Source organism: Spinacia oleracea, chromosome 2, assembly GCF_020520425.1.
Source record: "Spinacia oleracea cultivar Varoflay chromosome 2, BTI_SOV_V1, whole genome shotgun sequence".
In the NCBI taxonomy this organism is placed as follows: Eukaryota; Viridiplantae; Streptophyta; class Magnoliopsida; order Caryophyllales; family Amaranthaceae; genus Spinacia; species Spinacia oleracea.
The window spans coordinates 109,443,734-109,465,683 of record NC_079488.1 but is presented as its reverse complement, the minus strand read 5'-3'; the positions used below and the strand labels follow the sequence as shown (position 1 = coordinate 109,465,683).

The following is a 21,950-nucleotide window of genomic DNA, read 5'->3' as shown; positions in this document are numbered from 1 at the left end:
TGACCTTAACCATAACATAAGCAAATTACAGATATTGAAAATTACATAACCAGCAACTTATCAACGATGGCAAAACTTGTAATGGTACATTTGTGTTCTCGAGATTTTCTTTACAAGAATTACAATATGCGTTTGCAAGGACCGCGATTTAAATAGCTTTTTAAGTACAACAAAAATGAGAGACATGAATTCCGATCCAATCAAACTGTCAAAAGAAAGAAAACAGACTATGAACAATACACTAATTTACAAATGGGGGCTGCCGTACAATTACAACAAAAATGATAGACACAGCCTTCAATCAAATTGCCAAATAAATTATCCTCTCCAAAATTTATTGATCATACTTTATGAGCAATGTTCACAACAATCATGTGCTGGAGAGACTTATGAGGACGGTATGTTGAGAAAATCTGAATTTGATTTCTATTCATCCTTTTCCTTGGTTTCATTCAGCACAAATTCGGTATACAAATCCTTAAGGGCGATAACAAGGGTTGTTATTAAAGGTCCCATTATTGCTCCCTGCATCACAGAAGAAACAGCCCCAGAAAGGCAACATTCGTTACCAAAGTTATGGTGAAACTATAACACAAATTACTTCAGAATAACAGATATATGAACCCTAACCAAATAGGACTTAGGATCAAGATTTAAGCACCAAAGAATAATGTTATGACATTCACATATAAATTATTCCACATAAAGCCAACGGTCCGGTAATATCCGCATATCAGTATTTCAGACTACTGTTGCAATTTTGCAACTTTGGTTGCATGCCAATAAAGTCATTTAGGCCTTGTTCTCTTCACCTGGTCTGATTTATCTAGTTTCTGGTATGGCCTGGTTTGATTTTTCTGGTCTGATCTAATAAGCAAGAAGAATAAGGTGAAGAGAACCGAGCCTGACTCCATTGATCAAATAAGAGTTCAAGTTTCAATCACCTAAAGCTGATGATTACGAGTTTGAAGCACTCATAGCAATTCAAGCAAAGCTCAGATTTCATTGCAGTAAATCATAATGCAACTGTCGAGTTGATTATGACAGAAGACATGAATATAACAGATAAGCAAGCAAGTAAATCAAGAACAATACACGAAAATCAGTTAACAAGAGAAGTATTCGACCCCAAATTCAGTTCTACCACAACAGCAGAAGGGAACAATGCAACAGCCTGAACTGATGAAAATAACAGATAACAAGCAAGCAAGTAAATCAGGAACAAGACATGAAAATGAGTTAACCAGATAAGTATTCGACCCAAAATTGAGTTTTACCTCAACAGCAGACGGGAACAATGCCATACCACCAATAATGCTAAGCCCAGTAAGATAAGCACTATGACCTGGTATATCTTCCAAAATTTCGGAAGCCCCATAATCCAACAGCACGATATGTATTACCGACAAACAAATAGCCAATATCCATTTACCCTCTAAAAGAAGCTGTACAGCAGCAGGGACAGTCGATACTAAAGGCGGGAAAAGAGGCAACAATGGACTGATAAATGCAAGTAATGTAGACATATACAAGAAATGAATGGAGAATAGCCTAAAAAGAAGCCAAGTTAAACAACCCTGAACAAAAGCAATCTCAGCAGTTGCAAGCATAACCCCAGAAACCGCCTTATCAATAACATCAACACACCGCGTTCTAGTTGCATTTGAGACGGGTAACATTTGCATCACTTGTTCAGTAACACCACCAGAATCAGAGGTAATAAGGTAATACAAAACCCAGAAAAACACCATTGATTGTGAAATGAAGTTGAAAAATTCAGCTGCTCCTGATAAAATTGAACCTACAATAGTGAACATAAACTTTGCACCTCCACCAAGAACAGAAGTACTACTCAAAAACACTCTTTGTGCAACATCAAGTCCTTGAACAGCAAAACCCTTCACTTTCTCAACCAAATCAACTCGACTAGCAATCAATTCCCTAGCAATGGCATCAATATCAGTGTAAATATCCCACCATTCACGATCCTTAAACTTCATCCTCAAACTAATAAGCTTCTCCGCGTAAGGAGAAGGCGTCATCAACTCGGTGGAACGACCAGAGGCGTTTGCAGGCTTAATTACATAATGCTTAATCCCTGTCACAAATTCTGTCATGTTATACTGCATTGCTAATCCATCAATTTGTTCTGAAACTGTGTCATAAAGTTTAGTACTGTATCTATCCACCAACCCAGGAACATCATTCTCATCCATCCATTTCTTAAACCCAATCTTTTCTGCATAATTGTTTTCCTCAACATGAGATTTCAACCCGAAAACTGCATCCCTACCTTCAACCCCAATCTTGTAAGAGAAGAAAATAACACAAGCTAAAAACCCAAGAATCATCACAACAATCAAACCAATTGCAACGATCGTCTCTAACCTTTTCAGAATCCCACGACTGAAGAAAGCACTAATCCTACTTCTCCTAAAACTATGGCTTCTCAAATTGGAAACAGCATCCATTGTATTGTCTACACTATTAGCACGGAACAAAAGCCCAAACCCTAAAATCCCAATTGCCCCCAAAACCCCAAATCGTTCGTAAACCAACACGAAAATGCTGAAAGACAACAGCCACCGCAACCACCGTGAAAACCCACTTCTGCGGTGGCGATTGTCGGAATCCGACTTTATTGCTTTCCTTTTGAAAATGAGTTCTCGGATCTCGACAATGGTGCCGACGAAGACCCGGAAAATAGCGACGGGGATAGCGAGGATTGTTTCAGTGAATCCCTTTTGTAGAGGGTGTTTCCAGAACAAGACGAGGGTCCGTTGGATGCCACGTAAGGGGATTGAGCAAAGGACGGCCCACTGGAGGGGGCGGAGGTAGCCTTCAAGGAGGCGGAAGACGCCGTAGAGGGTGAGGAGAGAGAAAAGGAGGAAGGCGTGAGCCATGGCTATGTAAAGGGCTAAACGGACTTGGGGGTCGCCGGAGAGTGATGATTGGGGTGGCGCGTTTTCATCACGCGCCACTGTGGATGGTGGTTTAGGGGGTGGGGAAGTGGGTTTTCGGAGCGATGCAGATCGGAACATGTCTTGCCAAGGTGGTGTGGTGGAGGAGGAAGGGTCATTTGGGTCTGAGTATGGGACAAGTTCCATTGAGGGTTGATCAAATGAGGAAAATGTTGGATTTTAAAAAAAATTAAAAGAAAATATTGGACTTTGATGAGGGAAAATGAAAGTGGATTAAAGGTGGAAGAAATTATTTCATTTTTAAAATAATGGGTGAGTGGTGATGATTAGGACAAAAAGGGAAATGAAAGATGATGGGAAAGAAAGAAAAAATGATTTATTTTATTTTATTTTGGTTGATGGAGATTTAATTAGAGGATTGGAGTTGGATTTGTAGGGAAGTGACAAAATATTCATAATTTGAGAAACACATCAAATGGGTGGGGGTGGGTGGGTTGATGGGGATATTAGTCAAGAATTGATCTTTGATATGTATTTAAGGACAAATGTGCATTGAAAATGGTGACACGGGTGATTTTCTAATTTGATTTTGACTTTAATTTTGATGGAAAGATTAAAGAGATTATAAAATATTACGAGTGTGAAGTAAGATTTTTTTAGTTTACAATTTGGATCATAAGATGCTAGCTCTTGTTTATTATATTTTCTAAACATGTTCTAGGTTATTCCTACGGAAGATCAATTGAGTATTAAATGAGAATTTTAGATCCAAAATAGACGAATAATGAAGAGGCTTGACATAAGGCCGATAGGGGATTATAGGATGGGCAGGAGACTAGACATCTCCCAAAATTTTAATTTTTTTTTATTTAGTTACAAATATGTTGAAATTCCAATTGCTTGTTGGTTCAGTGGTGATTGGGACTGAACTTGGTAGGGAGAACCCGTGTTCGATCCCCCGCAACAACAATTGGAAGGGGACTGGAACCTAACCACCCAGAACTCGCCCCGAATTCGGATTAGCCCTAAGGGTGAACCGGATGCTAACACCAAAAAAAAAAAAAACAAATATGTTGAAATTTAAAAAATTACTCCATATGTAAATTATTTTACTTTCCCCCCCAAAAAAATACAATATTAAAGGTGGGATAGGAACAAAATAGGATGCCCTGTACAAAAAGGAAGAAACAGGAGGAGATGAAAACAATGAAAGAAAATTTGTGGTAAGGGTTTCAGCCATTGAAGAAGCATAAAATTAGAAAATAAGGTCCAAACATATTAATCCAATAATCCATTTCTGTATTGAAGAAGTAAAATAAAGAAAAGGACAATGAGAAAATGATTGGAACGGTAAACTTTATTTGGTTGCTTTCCTAGATTTTTGGTTGAATAACATGACCCACGTGTAGATGGGCCAAAATATCTGTCAGGTGAAACAATGAGTTCATTTATAATTTGGAATCGAATTGACCTAATCTGGTACACAATCGTATTTCGCTACTTATCTCGCTACTTATTTGCAGGGGTGAGTAAAAAGTCAGGGTACCTTGAATCGAAATCCAAACATGCGGTTCCGGTTAACAAAATTGGGAACCTGTTGCAATAGGTTCCGGTTTTGGTTCTCAATTTTTCGGAACGGGTACCCTGTTGGGTACCATGTACACTCCAATTCTAATACGAAGTATGAATTACCCAAAATAAGGGTACAATGCCTTATAGAAATGCTTCCTATGCCTAAAATATAAAACAATCCAAACTAGTTTTTGGAAAATATAAATATAAAAATACAATTTAAGCCCAAGTTATAAAACAATCAAAGCCCAAACCATAAAGTAGATTTTTTTTCAATAAATTAGGAATAATTCATTTAAATTTTTAAAATAACAGGGTACCCTGAATCGAAATCTGTTGGAACAGGTTCCGGTTCCGGTTCTCATTTTTAGGAACATGTTGCAACAAGTTCCGGTTCCTGATCCCATTTTCAAGAACATGTTACAACAGGTTCCGGTTTCGTTCCTGAAATTTTGACAGGGTACCTGTAGGAACTATGACTAATAAGAACAATAATTAGAACAAGCTTATCTGTAACAATGTCGTGGCGTGACACCAATCACTGCCCTAAAGTCGAATTTGCCCCGCTAAGTACACGCGGACTCGTAGCAACCGACCCCCAGGGATACACGACTCCAATCCTTCGGTGTACGACGAAGAACTAGATTGAGAACACTCTTAAGCAATGCCCAGAACAATGGTGGTTTTGTGTTTTCATTTCGGAGAAGAGGAAGAGATTATTTTTCTGTGTGTCTTTTTCTGGAAGGGAAGGTCAAGTTTTATAGCCAAAACGGTTAAGCTAAAAACGGAAACCCAATCAATTAGTCCTTGATTGATTCCGTAACTGAAGCAATCAACCGGAATAATATCTTTGACGGAAATCAAATCGTCAAAGAAATCAATTAACCGTTACGTCAATCTTGCAAAGATTACACGACCAAAAATAATAACGGTTAAACATGACAGCTCATTAGCAAAATAAACCCGTTCCAACCCAAAACGATGAACCCCACCAATTCATTTGTCCGAATTCACACCCTAACCTAGTTATGAAGAAAATCACAAGCTAGCTCACATGCCTAACCTTCAGCAGTCAATTTTTCCCCCTTCATTATCGGCACCCCCAAATGCATGAAAATTACGTTACAAATAGGAGCACCCTAATTCTTCTCCCCAAATAATTTAGTCAAATAATGTAGATGTTATAAAGACGTAAAGTATACCTTCAAAAAATAAAGACGTAAAGTACAACATACATAACCCCGAGTCCCCGAGTAATACAATTGTTTGACAAATATAGGCCACGGTGAATAAAATATAATTGTCATTGCCAACTAGTTGGGTTAGTAACTTAGTCTGACACCTGAGATCAAATTACGTCTACTTAAGTACTTAACTAAGTTTCCTTCAAAAACAAAAATACCTATCTAAGTGAAATGATCAATCGAGCTATAGGAATTAGGAGCATATATGTAAATCTTTTATTTACTCAGATCAATATTAGAAATACTTAAGATCAACTTTAAGCCTTTAACACATCTAATATTAAGAGCAGGAAACAGAATAAGGAAAATTAAATCAGTAAAAACATACCTCCAATGCAGAAGGAAACAAAGTCATCCCTCCAATAATGCTAACTCCAGTAAGATAAGTACTATAACCAGGAACATATTCAGCAATTTCATAAGCTCCATAATCCATCACCAACATATGAGTTACACAAAAGCTTATTCCCAGAAAATATCTACCATCCAACACTAACTCCACAGCGCCCGGCAATGTCAGAACCCAAGCAGGAAAAACAGGAATCAAAGGGTTGATAAATGCAAGAACAGTTGACATATATACAAAATGCACAGAAAAAAGCCTACAAAAAAGCCAAGTAAAACACCCTTGAAAGAATGCAATCTCTGCTGTTGCCAAAAGTACCCCTGATATTGCATTGTTTAAAGCTTCAACACATCTGTTTTTGACATGTTTTTGTAGGGGAAGAACTTTGATTACTTGCTCTGTCACCCCACCTGATTCTGATGTCAGAAGATAGTACAAAACCCAGAAAAATACAGTCAGTTGTAGCAGAAACTGCATCATTCCTGCTAATCCTGAGACCATTATATGTCCTATATAGAGCAGGAAATGTAAGAGGAATTTGCTGTTTGTCAATATCCAGAACCATAGATCAACCCCTTGAGTTGCTAAGCATTTCGCCTTGTTAAGAACCGGCTTTTTCATCAGATTTTGAAACCTAATGGTGTACTTTCTTGCTTTTGGGGGGCCAAAGAATATGGATGAATTCTCAGGGAAATCATCAGTATAATATGGAGTAATTGCAAACTGTTTGATTACTTCTATGAAGTCTGATAAATTGTTTCTGTACGCGAATTTGTCAATTTGCTGTAATAATGTCTCATAACATTCTGAAGTGTACCAATCCATTAACTCCTCCATGGCATGATTCTGTTGCATCCATTTGATCTTTTCTGCGTAGTTGTTCTCCTCAATTTGGAATTTTAAGGAAATCACTGCATCTTTTCCTTCACTTCCAATTTGGTAAGTAAAAAACATCAAACCAGCTAAACTTCCTATGATCATTCCTATAATTAACCCTACTGCTAAGATTGTTTTCAGCCTGCTTAACATCCATTGACTAACAGTCCTGCTAAGGTTCATCCGATGATTGTTCTGAGAAGTAGTGCTTCTTCTTTGGCAAAAACTGTCACTTCTTAATGTAGAAACTGCAGAAATGGTTGAAGGAGATAGCTTTGAGCAGAACATGAACCCTAATACAATGAGAAAACAAGCACCAAATCTCCCAATCTGCTCATAAGCAAACACAAAGAGGCTAAAAGAAACAAGCCTTCTAACCAACCTTATGAACCCATTTTTCTCCGGTCTTACATCTTCATCTTCAACCTTCATCTTCTCTCCATAGAAAACCCAAGAAAATACATCGCGGGAATCAATGATTGTTCCTGCAAAAGCTCTTAAAACAGCTACTGGTACTGCTAAGATTGTATCAGTTAATCCTGCTCTTAATGGCTCAGACCAGAACTCAACAAGGGTGTCTTGTATTCCCCTTAGAGGAATCGAGCAAAGTGATGCCCATATAATTGGGCGTATATATTCTTCGAGTAGTTTGGAGATTCCATAAGATAGGGATATTAGAACTGTGAATACTGCTTGCCCTATTGTAACATACACTGCAACCCATATCCATGCATCTGAAAAACCATGTTTTTTCTCAGATACTGTATTTTCAGTATCTGTTTTTGAAGTGCTTACTGTGACAGATTCTGTATTTTCATTTTCTGTAGATGCTGTATTAAGCTTAATTTTTGGATTTTGGTTTGAAGAGGAGATATATGGCCTGTTGAAAGAAGCAGTGCGGAACATGACTTGCCATGGGACAGATGACTGAGATGAGGAGTTGTCAGAGTTCAGGTTGAGGCTGCTGTGAGGATTGCGGTTAAGTGACAAAGAACGCAGTCTAAAAATCTGCATTTGCAAGGAAATATGTTAGTTTTTGGTGCATGCTCCTCATCAACTTGATCCTGGAGCTAATATAATAGATTAATAGGAGGTACATAACTATATACAGAGATGTGGATTATATTATACAGTTAACATGAGCCAGGGTATAATTTCCAGGATTACATGCCTGGAAATTATTTTGTCTCAACTTATTTTCTCTGAAAGAAACTTATTTTATCAGGAATAAACTTATTTGTGTGTGAAAATGTATGAAAAACATACTTTTTTCTGAATTTATATGAACTTATTTTGTCTGAAATAAGTCAAAATAAGTCGAACAGAATAGAGTCTAACTCTGTATGAAAATTTCATAGTTCATGGAAACCGGAAAAAGTTTATTCTATTTTTTTCGTTGTCAATCAATTATATAAACTAATGTAACTGGTTTAACTGCTTAAGTATGACTGATTTTGTGTTCATTATACAAAACTTATAAGATCCAACTATATAGTTCTGTAAACCAAAAATCGAAAGCATGCAGCAGTGATACTGAACGGGTCCTTAATTAGTAAGAAGAAGGCTAATAAAAGAAATTGCTCGAATATAAAGAACATGCTGATATACTGAAGTCATTTCAACAGAAGGGAAATAACAGTGTTTTAACATAGTAGTACAAATGTTATCCAACAAATATGTACCTCAGGTGTGCTAGAACAACATGAACTTCGGTCAGCTGATTCTGGGACTTCAAACGGACTTAATCCTCGAGTTTGCAAAGCGTGATACTTGGGAGAAATATCAGTTGTTTTTGTTACAGAAAAAGGATCGGATTTAGGCACACGAAAAGAAGCAGAAACAAACATTTCCTTCCATGGGAGAGTACTAGGAGACTCCAATTTTCTGTCAGTAACATAACAACAATCTAAGCCCATTTTCGGCCTCTGATTTGTACAATTGTACAATGAATGTGACAGGAAAATTCTGATGTAGTAATTTTAGGAGTGTCTGATGATATATAAACATACAGGAAAAAAAAAAATATGTTCTACGTACAACTTGACAAGATTATGTATTAATTAATGTATTATAGTTCCTTTCTTGGATCTTATTTAGTAAATTATTTTCATATGTTAAAGCAGGTAGATCATTCTTTTTATTATACAGCTCTAAGATGATCAAATAGCAATTGTTAATCTTGCTTGTTGTTCGGATGGTGGAAAACTTTAAACTTATTAGATGAACAATGATCTGTTACAAGTAGTCCGAACTCGATGAGCCATGTTACTTGAACCGCGCGTCTAGCTAGTTTCTTTGAGCATGGGCTGAACCAGGGCCAGGGGTGACTGCTCACTAACGTTTTTTTTTTACGATTATGCCATGTAATTTGTACTATTCATAAATAACCGTTATTGAGGAAGCACCCCTTGAGTGACCAGAGTCACAACTCACAAGTCGCGATAGAAATGTCAAAATTAATTTTTAGTGTGTCAAAATCTTTCTGGCCACCTGCAGTAACTTCTCTGACAACATTTTTATGCAAACTTAGATTTTAGCTTTTGGCTTTAACAAGCTCACGATCAGTCGATCACTCACAAGTCAGATTGCTTATGTTTCTAGCAAAATATGGTTATGCACTCGACAACGCTCACTGTGCACCCTATTTTACAAAGAACATATAGTTCAAATACAAAGAACATATTGTTCATACCTAAATAACATATAGCCAATGAACATATAGTTCAAATCCATAAAACATATAGTTTAAATATTTCACTAGTACATGTGCATTGAAATCGTTCTCAATGTTCATTAGATTTTCAATAAATGTTCAACAGGGTGCACAATGAGCACTGTGCACCCAGGTGTATAATCCAAATTGCGCATTTCTAGAACCTTCTATAGTTCTACGCACTTTCCATCAATATTATTTGCAAGTTTGCAACTGTATACATTCTTTTTGCAGAATTCATGCTATTGTGTATTGTCGGGTAATATCATATCACCCGGCCAACTGCCTTTTGGGTAGAAATTTTGTGCCTTTTAGTTTTATAATTATAATTTATAAATTATAATGATGTGTAACGAATCTTCATTTGTTAGCTGCCAACAGCTTCCATAAGTTGGTTATTAAAATATAAATTTTATAATAACCCCTTGAAGGAATTAAACAGTACGTCAGTATCAGTAGGTGTACGTTGTACTATGTTAAATAAAAACGAATACAATTGTATGGACACGACGACTCAGAACAACTTAGATCATAAACACGTTTAAGTGTATCTTGTTTAATATACGTCAGTGGCCAATGCGTGGTAGATATTAGTAGTGGCAGAATGGCAGATCCAGAATAACATAATTGTAGGTGTATAATAATTTCTCTCTCTTTTAAGTGGGTGCAAATGGCCAAAATTGTACAAGAAAAACTACAAATTTTCTAATCATATAGTAAAAAATTTCAATAATCTACCTTCCAGTTGGGTCAAATGACCCCACATCTTGAACATTAGCTCCGCCACTAGACACAAGATATGCTTATACGAAAGTGTTTGTGTTACCTAATTTAAGCAGATATAAAGGCAATTACATCATCATGTATCGTTCTTTTACTTTGATCCCTTATAGAGAGGTGCATTGCATGCATGTTTTGATAGAATATTGGGAATGGTCGACTGGATTTAAAGCAAAGGCCAAGTCACAAACATCCAACACAATAGTGCGTCGTGACTAACATGCATCAACATGTACAATAGCATACAATTATCTGATAAACTATAAAATCAAGGTCTTAATTTTTAGAAAACTACAAACTATAGCTAGGCTATTTATATATTAAATAAAAAAAAAACTAAACACAAATCGTGAAATCTAAACACTTTGGCGCTTGCTATTTTCTTTGGGGGGTAAATATTATGAATTACTATCTGTTACAATTTTTATGTTGTTGATTGCTACCTTATGTCTGTTTCAGGTCATTTTAAGTGTGAACTCAAGACCACATATACAATGTATCACGTAGTAATGTACATCTGATCGAGTGCAATGGTGCATGATGCATGTACACACCAAGTAGGTACCCAACACCAGATTTTACATATGTACACGATTCAACTGCGCGCCCAAGTGTGTGATAGACGTGTAGACGCAGTAAAAACACACTCTGGCCTCCCAATTATGTTGTGGGAGAAACTTAAGTTCTCAAACATCTCTTTAATTGATTGCTTTTCGTTTGAATTGAGCATAAGAAACAAAAAGGAGGTTTTTTCTATAACAAAAAGAAGTGTGGCCACACAAATATAACAATACACTGAATCACTGATGAATGATCATGTCAATTGTTTGCTAAGTAATCTTCATTCTGTTCTTAAGAAAAAATAATGGAAAATATGGTAGCAAATCCAGATGATCAAAGTTTCAAAGATGGCAAGAATTGATTCTTCTGCGAAGGCTAATGTAGGCGAGTAGCCTATATCCAACAGCCATGGCTAGAAGAACCCAAACTTCTTGCAATCCACCATTTAAGTTGACTGTATCAAAAGAAGGGGAGCTTTGCAGAGGTCTGCATCCTCCTCTGCTTTCACACTCATATAGTTGGTCTCCTGAATATTGCACCTTCAAAAGTAGTCTAAATCCGTACCACATAAACGATATGTACTTCAACCATCTCATGAACAATGGAATATGCTGCAATTTTAACAACCAAAATGTTACTCACACGCGCTTGTACAAGGTCTAGGGAGGTTCAGATGTAGGTTACTGCAGAGTGCAGAGTACTTCCTTAACTTGTTTAAATCGAATCGAATCGAAAATATATGTAGATTGTTTCGAAAACATAAGAAAACTAGATTAGATACGGTGCATGCACGGATATTCTAATTTTTTTTTTTAAATACTCTATAATATATTTGACTGAAATATTTATCTTCCAAAAATTATTGCACATTAGTGAATTTTAAACATACTTATTTAAATCATCATACAGAGTTTCTTCCTACTACGTATTACATACGAAGTATCTAATTTGACCAAAATAAACTGATATACTAATATGTTGATTTGACCAAAAGCTTGAGTAAATACGTTTTTCATTATTAATATAACAATTTAGCTAAAATATTATCAAAAATGATTGTTAGCAAATTATTATTCTGTATTACTTCCTAAATCTATAAACAAATAATTTTTTTTTCCATACATAAACCGTTAATAAAAAATCATAAGGGAAAATATTTTTGACAGAAAAATTTTGCAATAGAAAATGACATGTGTAATGTAATATCACTCCCATTATATGTTTTAGTATAATATAATATATTTACCTGAACATAATAGCCTCCAGTGAGAAGAAACAACATTAGTATCAATGAAGCAATCATTCCTGATCTTTTAATACTCAAAACTGCTGCTCCGAAAAGTTCTCCAGCACCCTATATTCAAACCAGACCAGAAAGAATCAGATCAGACCACACCAGAAACTAGAAAAATAAGACTAGATCAGGTGAAGAGAACAGGTCATTCAGTGCACAGTTAAGTAGTTGAGCTTAGAGTTCAACTTACTTGGCTAGTAAACGCGATAAGCAGTATGGCGAAAAGGGTTAGGAAAAAACACTCAACGGTTCTTTTGAATCCAGCCATGAAGTAAACAATGGCCATGAAACAAGTGGGGTAGAGTATATGAGCCAACATATCACTCAATGTGCTACAAACATAGTACACACTTAGCCTGTACATGTCTGCTTTTCTTTCCTTCACCAAGTATATCTTCTCAAAAGGGAATACATATACTGCTCCAAATATTGACGAGGATGTCCAAAATATGCAAATGTAGAACATCAAACCAACCTGAAAACCCAAACAGATTAAAATTTCTTAAGGTCATTGCTTGAAATCAAGCTAAAAGGTCATAGTCAATGACCAAAATGTGATTTAAGGTCTCAACTTGCCACCTTATTTTTTTCTTTAAAGGTCTTTTCTCACAAAGGTGACCACATAAAAAATACTTCCTCTATTCTTATTTACATGACACAATGAGGTTTTAGAGACTATTCACACAAACACATTTTACTTTCTTTTGTGGTTTATACATAAGAAAAAATATAGTCGTGTGAGATCTTATTAGATTCGTATCAGTAAATATTATTTACGAAGTAAATATCAACTTTTTATAATTTTTTCCAATACACAATTAGAGATATTAATATTTGAAATCGTATATTGGCAAACGGGCCTAAATAATTGTGTCATTTAAAAAAGAACGGAGGAAGTACTTTCTAACAAATTCCAATAAAAGAGGGTTGAAATTTGAGGGGAATATTTTTTTTAAAAAAAATTAAGATTTTCATGGTCACGTGACCCGCACATGATGGGTCAACGCTTAAAAATGATAGTCAATGCCGGAAAATTGTGGTCAATGTCCATTTTCCAGCCAAAAGGTCCCGATCAACAAAAAAAAAAGTTCATTAAGGTCCAAATTTGCCACTTTGCTCATAAAAAATCTTTTCTCACAACGTCGGCCTTATAAAAAGCTCCTTTCTGGAAAAATTTCCTTATAATTAAACCAAGTTCATATGAATAAGTGCATTGATGGGTCAATGCTGGAAAATGATGGTCAACGCCGGAAAATTAAGGTCAATGCCAACTTTTCCACCAAATTTCCCGCTCAAAAAAAAAAGTTTATTAAGGTGCAAAATTGTCACTTTGCTTATAAAAGGTCTTTTCTGTCAGATTTTCCTTTTACTAAGTTCATATGAATAAGTGCATTATGTATACCTGATCTCTGAGCTGAGCCTCAGTGTCACTCTTCGATTTCCACCAAAGAAGGCCTAACAAAAGAGCTACTCCAAGTGCTTGTAGTAATCTCAATTTATCAAAGTAATCCCTCCTTCTCTCTTTGAATGTCCTTTTAAACAATATACAGAACTGATCAAACCAAGTCATAGACCAGTCCTTTTTAACTTGGATAGCTATACAAAGGTGTTCTGGTATGTTTGACAATCGATGATTTTCTTCCTTTTCTTTCGGCTCCAGTAACAATTTGTACTTGAGTTGTATGTACTGTGTAACCATAACATCAAACAGACCAAAACATTTCATAACTAAATTGTGTTTTTTTTACCAAAAAAGGAAGTTTATAAAATGTAATAGAAGTTCTGCATACTTTCAGAACAGCTTTGTCAGAGGCAGGGGTGCCATTATCCTTCTTCACATCATCAGGAACACTAATGTCATTTACTTGTCCGGTAGCAAGATCGAGCAAGAACTCTGCAGGATTCATTGGTATTTCAGGAGCGAACCTTAAAGACGAGAAGTAGTCCATTGTTTCCCATGCTTTTCCATAATATACAGGATATCCTTCTGATAGAAGTAGAATTTTGTCAAACATATGAAACATCCTACTCGATGGCTGGTGTATCGTTGTGATTATTGTCCTTCCTGCCTATCATTACACAAAACAAACATATGCATACAACGTTAGGTCATGTGCACGCACTGGTATATTTCTTATAACAGGAAGTGACATGTGTTATTTCTGATGTTTGTTGTATTATCAACTATTTGTGAGATAAAATTTGTTGGTTGACTAATATTATTTGTAGGATTGATATGAAAGAAGAACCTTAGCAAGGCCTTGAAGAATTTGAACTAGCCTATTGGCAGATGTTGAATCAAGTCCTGAAGTTGGTTCATCGAGCAATAACAAAGAAGGATCGACTAGAATCTCGTGACCTATGCTTGTTCGTTTTCTTTCACCTCCTGATATTCCTCTTACTAACCCTCCTCCAACTCTAGTGTGACGGCATCTATGTCACAACGAAAGAACAATAATAATAATCAATCATTAAAGGCCATAATTTTAGCGGAAAATCACATATGTTGCCATTGCACATTCTTTGTAGCCTTAGACTTAGGCTTTATTAGATCATTACTAGAAAAATCAAACCAGAACAGACCAGAAAAAACAAAAAACACTCACAGTAAACATTCAGACCAGACAGAAACTAGAAAAATCAGATCAGATAAGGAAAAAGACCTTTCAAGGCCTAGTTCTTTGATAATCATTTCAACCCTTTGGTACTTCTGTTTCTTGCTCATGTTACTAGGAAGCCTCAAATATGCAGCAAAAACCAAAGTTTCTTCAACAGTCAGCTGTGGAAACAGCACATCATCCTGGGTCACAAACCCAATTCTGTACAAAACAATCAGAAATATATACTCAGACTAAAACACTAAATTTATGTACTAATACAGGATTACAATAATCATTGAAGTTACAGACTAATTAACTAACCTCCTCTTAAGAACAGCACTGTAAGGAATATTGTTATAAGTTATACTCCCTCTGACATTTTCCTGAAGTCGACCCCCAATGATTTTAAGTAAAGTGGTCTTACCACTACCAGAAGGACCCATAAGAGCTAGGATTTCACCAGGGCCAATACTTCCTGTTATTCCCATCAATATGTGCTTGTAATTGTCATGTTCTGTATTGAGTTGTGAAGCCATTTTGGTTACCACTGCTTTTACTGCATTTCCTGTTGATCCCTGATTGTATCTCACCTTGTATTGTACATCTTCAAACTTAAAAAAATGAAAAAAGAACAGTAAATTATTAACCCAACTAGATTAGATCTCGTGCATACACGGGTATTCGAAAATTATTATTTGACCATCTTTTTTTATGAAATATTTAACTATTTCCCTTAAAATTAATGCGTAATCAATAAATCTTGAACGTACTATTCATTTAATATGCAATTTTAACCCTACTACGTATTAAATTTGTATATTTAATATGATAATTTGACCAATATATTTGATATTTTTAATATGTTAATTTGACCAAAATATTGAATAAATATATTTTCTGTTATTGATATGATGATTTGACTAAAACATTACCAAAATCGTCTAATATTGTCATATTTTACGATTCAATATTTTTTTTTCATACATAAATACTCCTATTTTATATAAAACGAGAGGAAAACAAAATACAAAAAAGTACGGAGTATTTAAATATACTTCATTTGTTTCAGAAAAATTACAATACTTTGACTAGCACGTTTGCCAAGATGTAACTTTGACCATAATTATCTCTGATTATCTTTTCTAAAAAGTCTTAAAATTTAACATTATGAAAGTTTACGATGAAATCAATTCAACGACATCTTACTTGATATGGAGTAATATTTGCTTTTAATAAATTAGTAAAAATATACCGTCAAAGTTGGTGTGTGAATAGTGACAAAACTAAAAGTGTTGCAATTTTTTTTTGAAACGGAAGAAGTATTTTATTAGGAAAAAAATTTTGACGGGAAAAATTTTGCACCAGAAAGTGACATATGTCATTTCTGATGTCCGTTTTAGTATAATGTACGGAGTAATAGATATTGCAGTAATTAATTAGTACCTTGAGAAATATCGAGAGAGGGCGGTCCACTGAAGGAGAAGAATCATCTTCAATGATGATTTCTGGAGTTCTGTTTCTGAGATAGGTTTGAGACATGAAGTCTATGTTATGACCAAAGCCATTGCTTCCTGCAATCTGCATTGAACCCATTTTTACTGGTGTCATATCCTCGATTTCGTCCTGATTCATATTCTCCATCTTTTTTAGTGATTAATTAAGAGGATCTTCAGGCTAAACTAACATCTGTATCATATTAACAGAGAATTGTTTTCAGTCTAGGAAAGTGTTAAGTCAACAATAATCAACCAAAATATGAACTACTGTTCTGTAATATATCAAGGAAATGTTCAAGTTGGTAAACATCATCTTTTTCATGCCCATTACTTCTTTTCTTTTTTTTTGAAAGGACTTGGATTTTTATCTACTTTTAGATTTGCCAAGAACATGATTTGTGACACTTTCAGGCCAAACAAAAATCCAACTAACACAGAAGATGTAGAAGCATGCAAGAATAAGACCTATTGTATCTTGGTAACATTGTTTGCAATATAATTTTTTTTATCATCAAACATATCATTTATTGAAGTTAATTAGTTTCTCAAATCAGGAAAACCTATTTGGTAACATTTTTTGCAATATATTTTATCATCAAATACATCATTCATTGAAGTTAATTGGTTTTGCAAATTAGGAAAAACTTGGAAAAGTTTAGATAAGCTGAGATAAATCGAGATAACCATTTATCCATTGTCAATACCTTTTGCATATCACTTTTCATTGATTTTCAATACACTAGTTCAGTACTTCGTGCTCTATAAAGTTGGGTAATCTAATTGCATAAATAATGATAGTTAATCTCGGAGCTGCTAACAAATGTAGATGAAATATAGGCAACTTTTAAGATTTTAAGTTAAAATCCGGCTACATCAATGCGTCTCATGTCTGGTGAGTCGCACTCCAGACTTGGAAAAATAACCTTGATAAATAGGGTAATTATGTTAACTAATTATAAATGTACAATTGCATAAGTTAACCCTTGTAGTAGTTCCTAATTTTTATTACTTCGTTATAAAACCAAGAACAAACATGCCCTTAGCAATTGAAAGGGTTTACAAACGCTGCAAGTGCACAGAGATTGTAAAAACGATAACTAGCGAGACCCAAGGATTTTTAAATGTCATGTGACTTGTAAACAAATTGGACGCAAATTATCGAATACTACAACCTCTTTCAAATACCAACACCGTAACACAAGTGACTCTTGTTAATTCAGCACCATATCAAATTCATCAGTATCAAATGCGATTGTGTCTATTTTAAACATAAACCACTTTTGACATAAACATAGACTTCCTCACCTGTGCCCTTAGATTTTCGCAACCTCACTCTGTTTGTTCACTGAAAAACCCCATCACCGCAACTAGAAGTTTTAGAACACCACCACCTTTGGAGAGAGAGAAAATGGCAGAATCTGAAGAGATACTAATCAGCTCACTCAGAAATCTGGGGATTGAAATTCCAGCTCAAATCAATTCAATTAAAGATCTTGATTCTTCTTCTTTCTTCTCCATCTCTTCCCTATCTCTCCACCTCCTCCTTCACAACACCACCGATACGTCGTCGTTTCCAACCTCGTTGCCTGATTCAATGGCAGAAAAGGTCAATTCTTGTACTCACATGGCTTCCCTTTTTGAGAAGTTGGAGTACCCTTTTGAGATCAGCTTCCATCAGGTAAAACCCCTTTTCTATTTTCATTTTGATTTTTTATTTAGACAATTAATTTGATCTGGGTGATAAAAATTACCCCTTTTCCTTTCTTGGGAATTTGTTGTTAATTTTTCTTTGTATTTCCTGAACTTTTTTATGATCTCGGTAGTGAAAATGTTGAAATTTGGAGGAATTAAAAGCTGTAATTCCATTGAAGAGTAGGTTTTATATACAATGGGTGTATAGAGTATACCATGGGAGTAGCAAATTACACAAAAGTCGTACCTTTGAAGTAATTTTGGTGATTGTGGACAATTTGTAGTGACTATTACTAAATCTATTGTATACAATACACCCGTTGTCAACAAGATTTTGCCGTGGGCGGATTGTGAATTTAAACTATAGGATAACAATTTAACACATTCAGTACTTGGTGGTGGGAGAAATCTAGGGTCTTGTGAACTCTTGATTGATGTACTTCACATAAGTTGATGTTTCATTTGTCTCTGTGTGCTTCCAATATAAGCTGGAGGTGTTGTAGTCTTCATTTTTGTGATGCATAAGATGAACCAATGTATTCCAGTTCCTATGAACTTACCCTTTTTTTAGTAATTTGAACGGAAATCGAGCATTCTATCGCCTCATAAAGTTTCAGAACGTATGTTTCGTCTGTTTGTAAGGAATTAATCCGTGTAGGTTCTAACCAAAATATATTTCCCATCATGTGTAATCGGACTGCATAAGCTTCAGAAGGTTGCCATTTCCGTTGTTCTGTTTGCATAACAGGAGAAATTTGTGCCTTTTCTGAATGACTGTTCATTCTGCTGGCAAACGGTGTTATCAACTTTTATGATTCTATTCTGCAATTTGAATTGTTAAATGACTTATATTATTCTAGATTGTTTCCTCCATATATGTGGTGTTCGTTATGCTTATGATCCTATAACTATTTATAATTTACAGAATATATATGTTGCTTACGGCAGTTCCTGTACCCATCTGAAGAGGACTTGCATAAGTTGATCAGATTTTTGGTGGAAAGGCTTTCTGGATTGTCTGAAGCCAGAAAAACTGTCAACTTTGCAGATGACGTGAGACCGATCAGTGATCAACTCATTTCAAGTACCTGGTCTGAGAAAACTGCTGAAGCTGAACCTTTGTTCAATCCGAACAATCAGAAAGTTAGATCAGAAGATGATCCGCAAGGATCATCAAATCACAGTGCCGAAGTTCCATCTTTTGAAAATATTCCTATTTATGAGAAATTGGATGTGGAAGCTAAAGCTAGCAAAGTTGATGAGCAAGAAACAGTGGCATGTACGAGAGAATTGATCACGAAGGGTGCTCAAGTTGAGAAAACTACTGTTGTTACAGATAGTTTCATACCTGAGCAGGAATCAAAGTCTTGTGAAGAGTTCTCACCCGAGGTTGGTACAGAATAGCTAACTTGGCAACTGTTTCGGGACAGATCGAGTACTTTTTTTTAAACTCGAAACACTTAGGTTTTTACATTCATCTTAAATTTTTCTTTCCCTTATTTACATATTATGCAGTTGAGATGCATGTTGGAAAGCATATGTGATCCTGAGAAGGCTACGGAAAAAGATCTCGAATTACACCATCTAGAGGAAGAACATGAATTACTCAAAGAAGCGGTGAGAATGGCTCATGATAATGAGCATTCTTTCAGTTCCTATGTTGATCAGCTCAGCAAACAAATAGCCGTAAGACAAGGAAGCCTTCAAGAATTGGAGAACCATTGGTGATGTGTTAATTATTGCTTCTAACATTATTTTTGGATTGAATTTGACTCGAGCATTTAAATGATTTTCTCTAACCTGAAACAAAATTGCAACAAACAGTAGAAGAGAAAGTATAATATGATGATGTGCCTTCCTTATTTCGAAACAAATATAAATTGTTCAAGCTGGTTTTGTCAGGCATTTTCTGGTCTGAAAAAACTTTGTGATTAGCTCAATATGCTGTAACATGCAAATCACTTAAATGCTGAATGATGATTTCTGTCTTTACAGGGACATTGAAAGAAAGTCTTTGGAAGAAAAAGAGTGGAATTATCTGGAGTCCCTTTGTGTGGATAAACCTGATTGTCAGCTGAAACTGCAGAATCTTAAAGAAATAGATAGAGAGATACATTCTGTTTTATCTGAAATCAAAAAGAGGTACAGTACCTACAGCCGACACCATTCTGACCCTAATTATGAGCATTCTTGTTTTATAATGATTCCGAGTGCTGCATAGTCATTGTATGTTTTACCGTATTTGTGTGTAAACCGTATAAATGTATAAAATAATAGGTCTCTTCAATTATGTTGTGTAGGATGAGTAAATTTTGACTTATAGATGAATAGAAATTTAAAAGGCATGTCTTAATTGTTTTGGGTGGTATTGGTTTTCCCCGTTTTTTATAATGGATTGTTGCTGGTTAACTCAAAATAACTTTTTAATTGCCTTTTTTGACAGGGAAGGGGAGTGTGCTAAACTTGAGAGTGATATGAAGAAGCAGCCAAAAGTTGCTTCTAGGAGATCATATATTGAAAGGATCAATGAGATTACAAAGAACAGTCGGAAATTGGACACAGATGTCGATCGCATCTTGAAGGAGACAAGGGAGCTTAAGTTGGAGAGTAACTCAGTTGAGGAACGCCTTCATCGAACATACGCAGTGGTTGACGAAACAATATTAAGGTGAGAACGGAGAAACATTTTACTTGTGCATTGTTTTACAATAGAATTGATATTTGTTTGTTTTTCCATTGTCAAACAATTTCACAACTTAAGGCTTGTTCTCTTCACCTGGTATTTAACTGAATCGAAATTACTTTTACTAATTAAAACTAATTATAAAAGTGATTTTTACTGATTCGCGAGTGTATTTGTCATTTGTGGTGATTACTACTGATTAAAACTGTTTTTTACTAAATTTTGTGAGAGAAGGTCATATACACTTTATCTTGATCAAAGTTACTTTTGCAAAATTAGTGGTACCAGCTTAAATTAGTACTGAACATGTATGTTTTGTTTAGGGAAGCAAAGAAAGATCCCGTAGGTCGTCAAGCGTACAGGCTCCTAACAAATATACATGAAAGCTTTGAAAAGATACGAGAGCAGATCTTTGCAACTGATAAAGCTCAAAGAGAAGTTGCTGAACTTGAAGTTAAGCTTACAGCAATTGCCTCCCGGAATTTGGATAGGGATAAATTGCAATCCGACTTGGATGCCATGAGAAGAGAGAATGAACATTTAGAGAAAACCCTCAGCAATCGTTAGTAAGTACAAATTTACTAGATTGAATTTGTGCTTTGATTATATTTTCTGATGATATATTTAGAGCTCAGACAGTTTTTTTTCATTTCTTTGTAAAATTCCCAAATTACAAAATGATTGCGAGAAAACAAGAAGATTGAACACTTGTACAAGTTTACATTTTTACTTCAAAATGATATATTTATACAAGGCTTCCATAGTTGTTGTTATGGTTATTTCAGGACAAATGCAGGAATCTAATCTTTTCGCTTTGGCAAATTTGCCAAAAAGGACCTTTCATAGTTCAAAATTTGCGAGAAACGTTTAAATTTTTGGGTAAAGTTAGACCTTAAACTTAAAATTATTTGCGAGAGACAATCTAAGACCACTTTTCGCCATTGACTTCCGTTTTTTGGCTGTTGACCATCATGTGCAGGGCGCCAGGGCACATGGTTTCACTTTTGGCTATTCTCACCCTTTTCCTCCAAAATTCCTAACTATAAAAGCTAAAACAAAAAATCAAAATTCGAAAGTCAATGCCGGAAAGTGGGAACATGTTGTCTCTCACAAAAAAAATTACTTGACTTCACCCAAAAACTTTTATAAGGTCCTTTCTCGTAAATTTTGAG

At 35.3% G+C, this 21,950-nt stretch overlaps 3 protein-coding genes across 4 annotated transcripts; 1 reads left to right on the top strand and 2 right to left on the bottom strand.

Moving 5' to 3' along the window:
• Positions 1–17: 17 nt before the first annotated feature.
• Positions 18–8,953, bottom strand: LOC110782065 (uncharacterized). Of its 2 annotated transcripts, XM_021986133.2 has the most exons (3): positions 8,642–8,953; positions 6,066–7,967; positions 18–525 (listed from the first exon to the last, which is right to left on the bottom strand). In XM_021986133.2, the coding sequence occupies exons 1-3, from the start codon at positions 8,873–8,875 to the stop codon at positions 427–429; spliced, it is 2,235 nt and encodes a 744-aa protein (XP_021841825.1). In that variant the 5' UTR covers positions 8,876–8,953; the 3' UTR covers positions 18–426. The 2 variants fall into 2 exon arrangements, with proteins under 2 accessions (XP_021841825.1, XP_021841826.1); XM_021986134.2 differs by lacking the exons at positions 6,066–7,967; positions 8,642–8,953 and adding an exon at positions 1,278–3,322.
• Positions 8,954–11,181: 2,228 nt separating this feature from the next.
• Positions 11,182–16,656, bottom strand: LOC110781952 (ABC transporter G family member 26). Its single transcript, XM_021986000.2, has 9 exons — positions 16,351–16,656; positions 15,229–15,518; positions 14,971–15,126; positions 14,557–14,740; positions 14,098–14,376; positions 13,710–13,994; positions 12,498–12,782; positions 12,260–12,367; positions 11,182–11,624 (listed from the first exon to the last, which is right to left on the bottom strand). The coding sequence occupies exons 1-9, from the start codon at positions 16,546–16,548 to the stop codon at positions 11,355–11,357; spliced, it is 2,055 nt and encodes a 684-aa protein (XP_021841692.2). The 5' UTR covers positions 16,549–16,656; the 3' UTR covers positions 11,182–11,354.
• A 1,018-nt stretch (positions 16,657–17,674) lies between these two features.
• On the top strand, positions 17,675–21,531 carry LOC110782067 (uncharacterized). Its single transcript, XM_021986136.2, has 6 exons — positions 17,675–18,081; positions 19,044–19,484; positions 19,611–19,819; positions 20,091–20,237; positions 20,539–20,763; positions 21,102–21,531. Exons 1-6 carry the CDS (start codon positions 17,812–17,814, stop codon positions 21,343–21,345), a joined length of 1,536 nt encoding a protein of 511 aa, XP_021841828.1. The 5' UTR covers positions 17,675–17,811; the 3' UTR covers positions 21,346–21,531.
• The last annotated feature ends 419 nt before the right edge of the window (positions 21,532–21,950 follow it).

Coding starts and splice junctions, on each gene's coding strand:
- LOC110782067 (XM_021986136.2), top strand. CDS start 17,812: ATGGCAGAATCTGAAGAGATACTAATCAGCTCACTCAGAAATCTGGGG. Junction 18,082..19,043: donor TTGAGATCAGCTTCCATCAG/GTAAAACCCCTT, acceptor TGCTTACGGCAG/TTCCTGTACCCATCTGAAGA. Junction 19,820..20,090: donor CAAGAATTGGAGAACCATTG/GTGATGTGTTAA, acceptor CTGTCTTTACAG/GGACATTGAAAGAAAGTCTT.
- LOC110782065 (XM_021986133.2), bottom strand. CDS start 8,875: ATGGGCTTAGATTGTTGTTATGTTACTGACAGAAAATTGGAGTCTCCT. Junction 7,968..8,641: donor GTTGTTCTAGCACACCTGAG/GTACATATTTGT, acceptor TTGCAAATGCAG/ATTTTTAGACTGCGTTCTTT. Junction 526..6,065: donor TGTTTCCTTCTGCATTGGAG/GTATGTTTTTAC, acceptor TCTGTGATGCAG/GGAGCAATAATGGGACCTTT.
- LOC110781952 (XM_021986000.2), bottom strand. CDS start 16,548: ATGGAGAATATGAATCAGGACGAAATCGAGGATATGACACCAGTAAAA. Junction 15,127..15,228: donor AGTGCTGTTCTTAAGAGGAG/GTTAGTTAATTA, acceptor TGTTTTGTACAG/AATTGGGTTTGTGACCCAGG. Junction 12,368..12,497: donor TTATCGCGTTTACTAGCCAA/GTAAGTTGAACT, acceptor GTTTGAATATAG/GGTGCTGGAGAACTTTTCGG.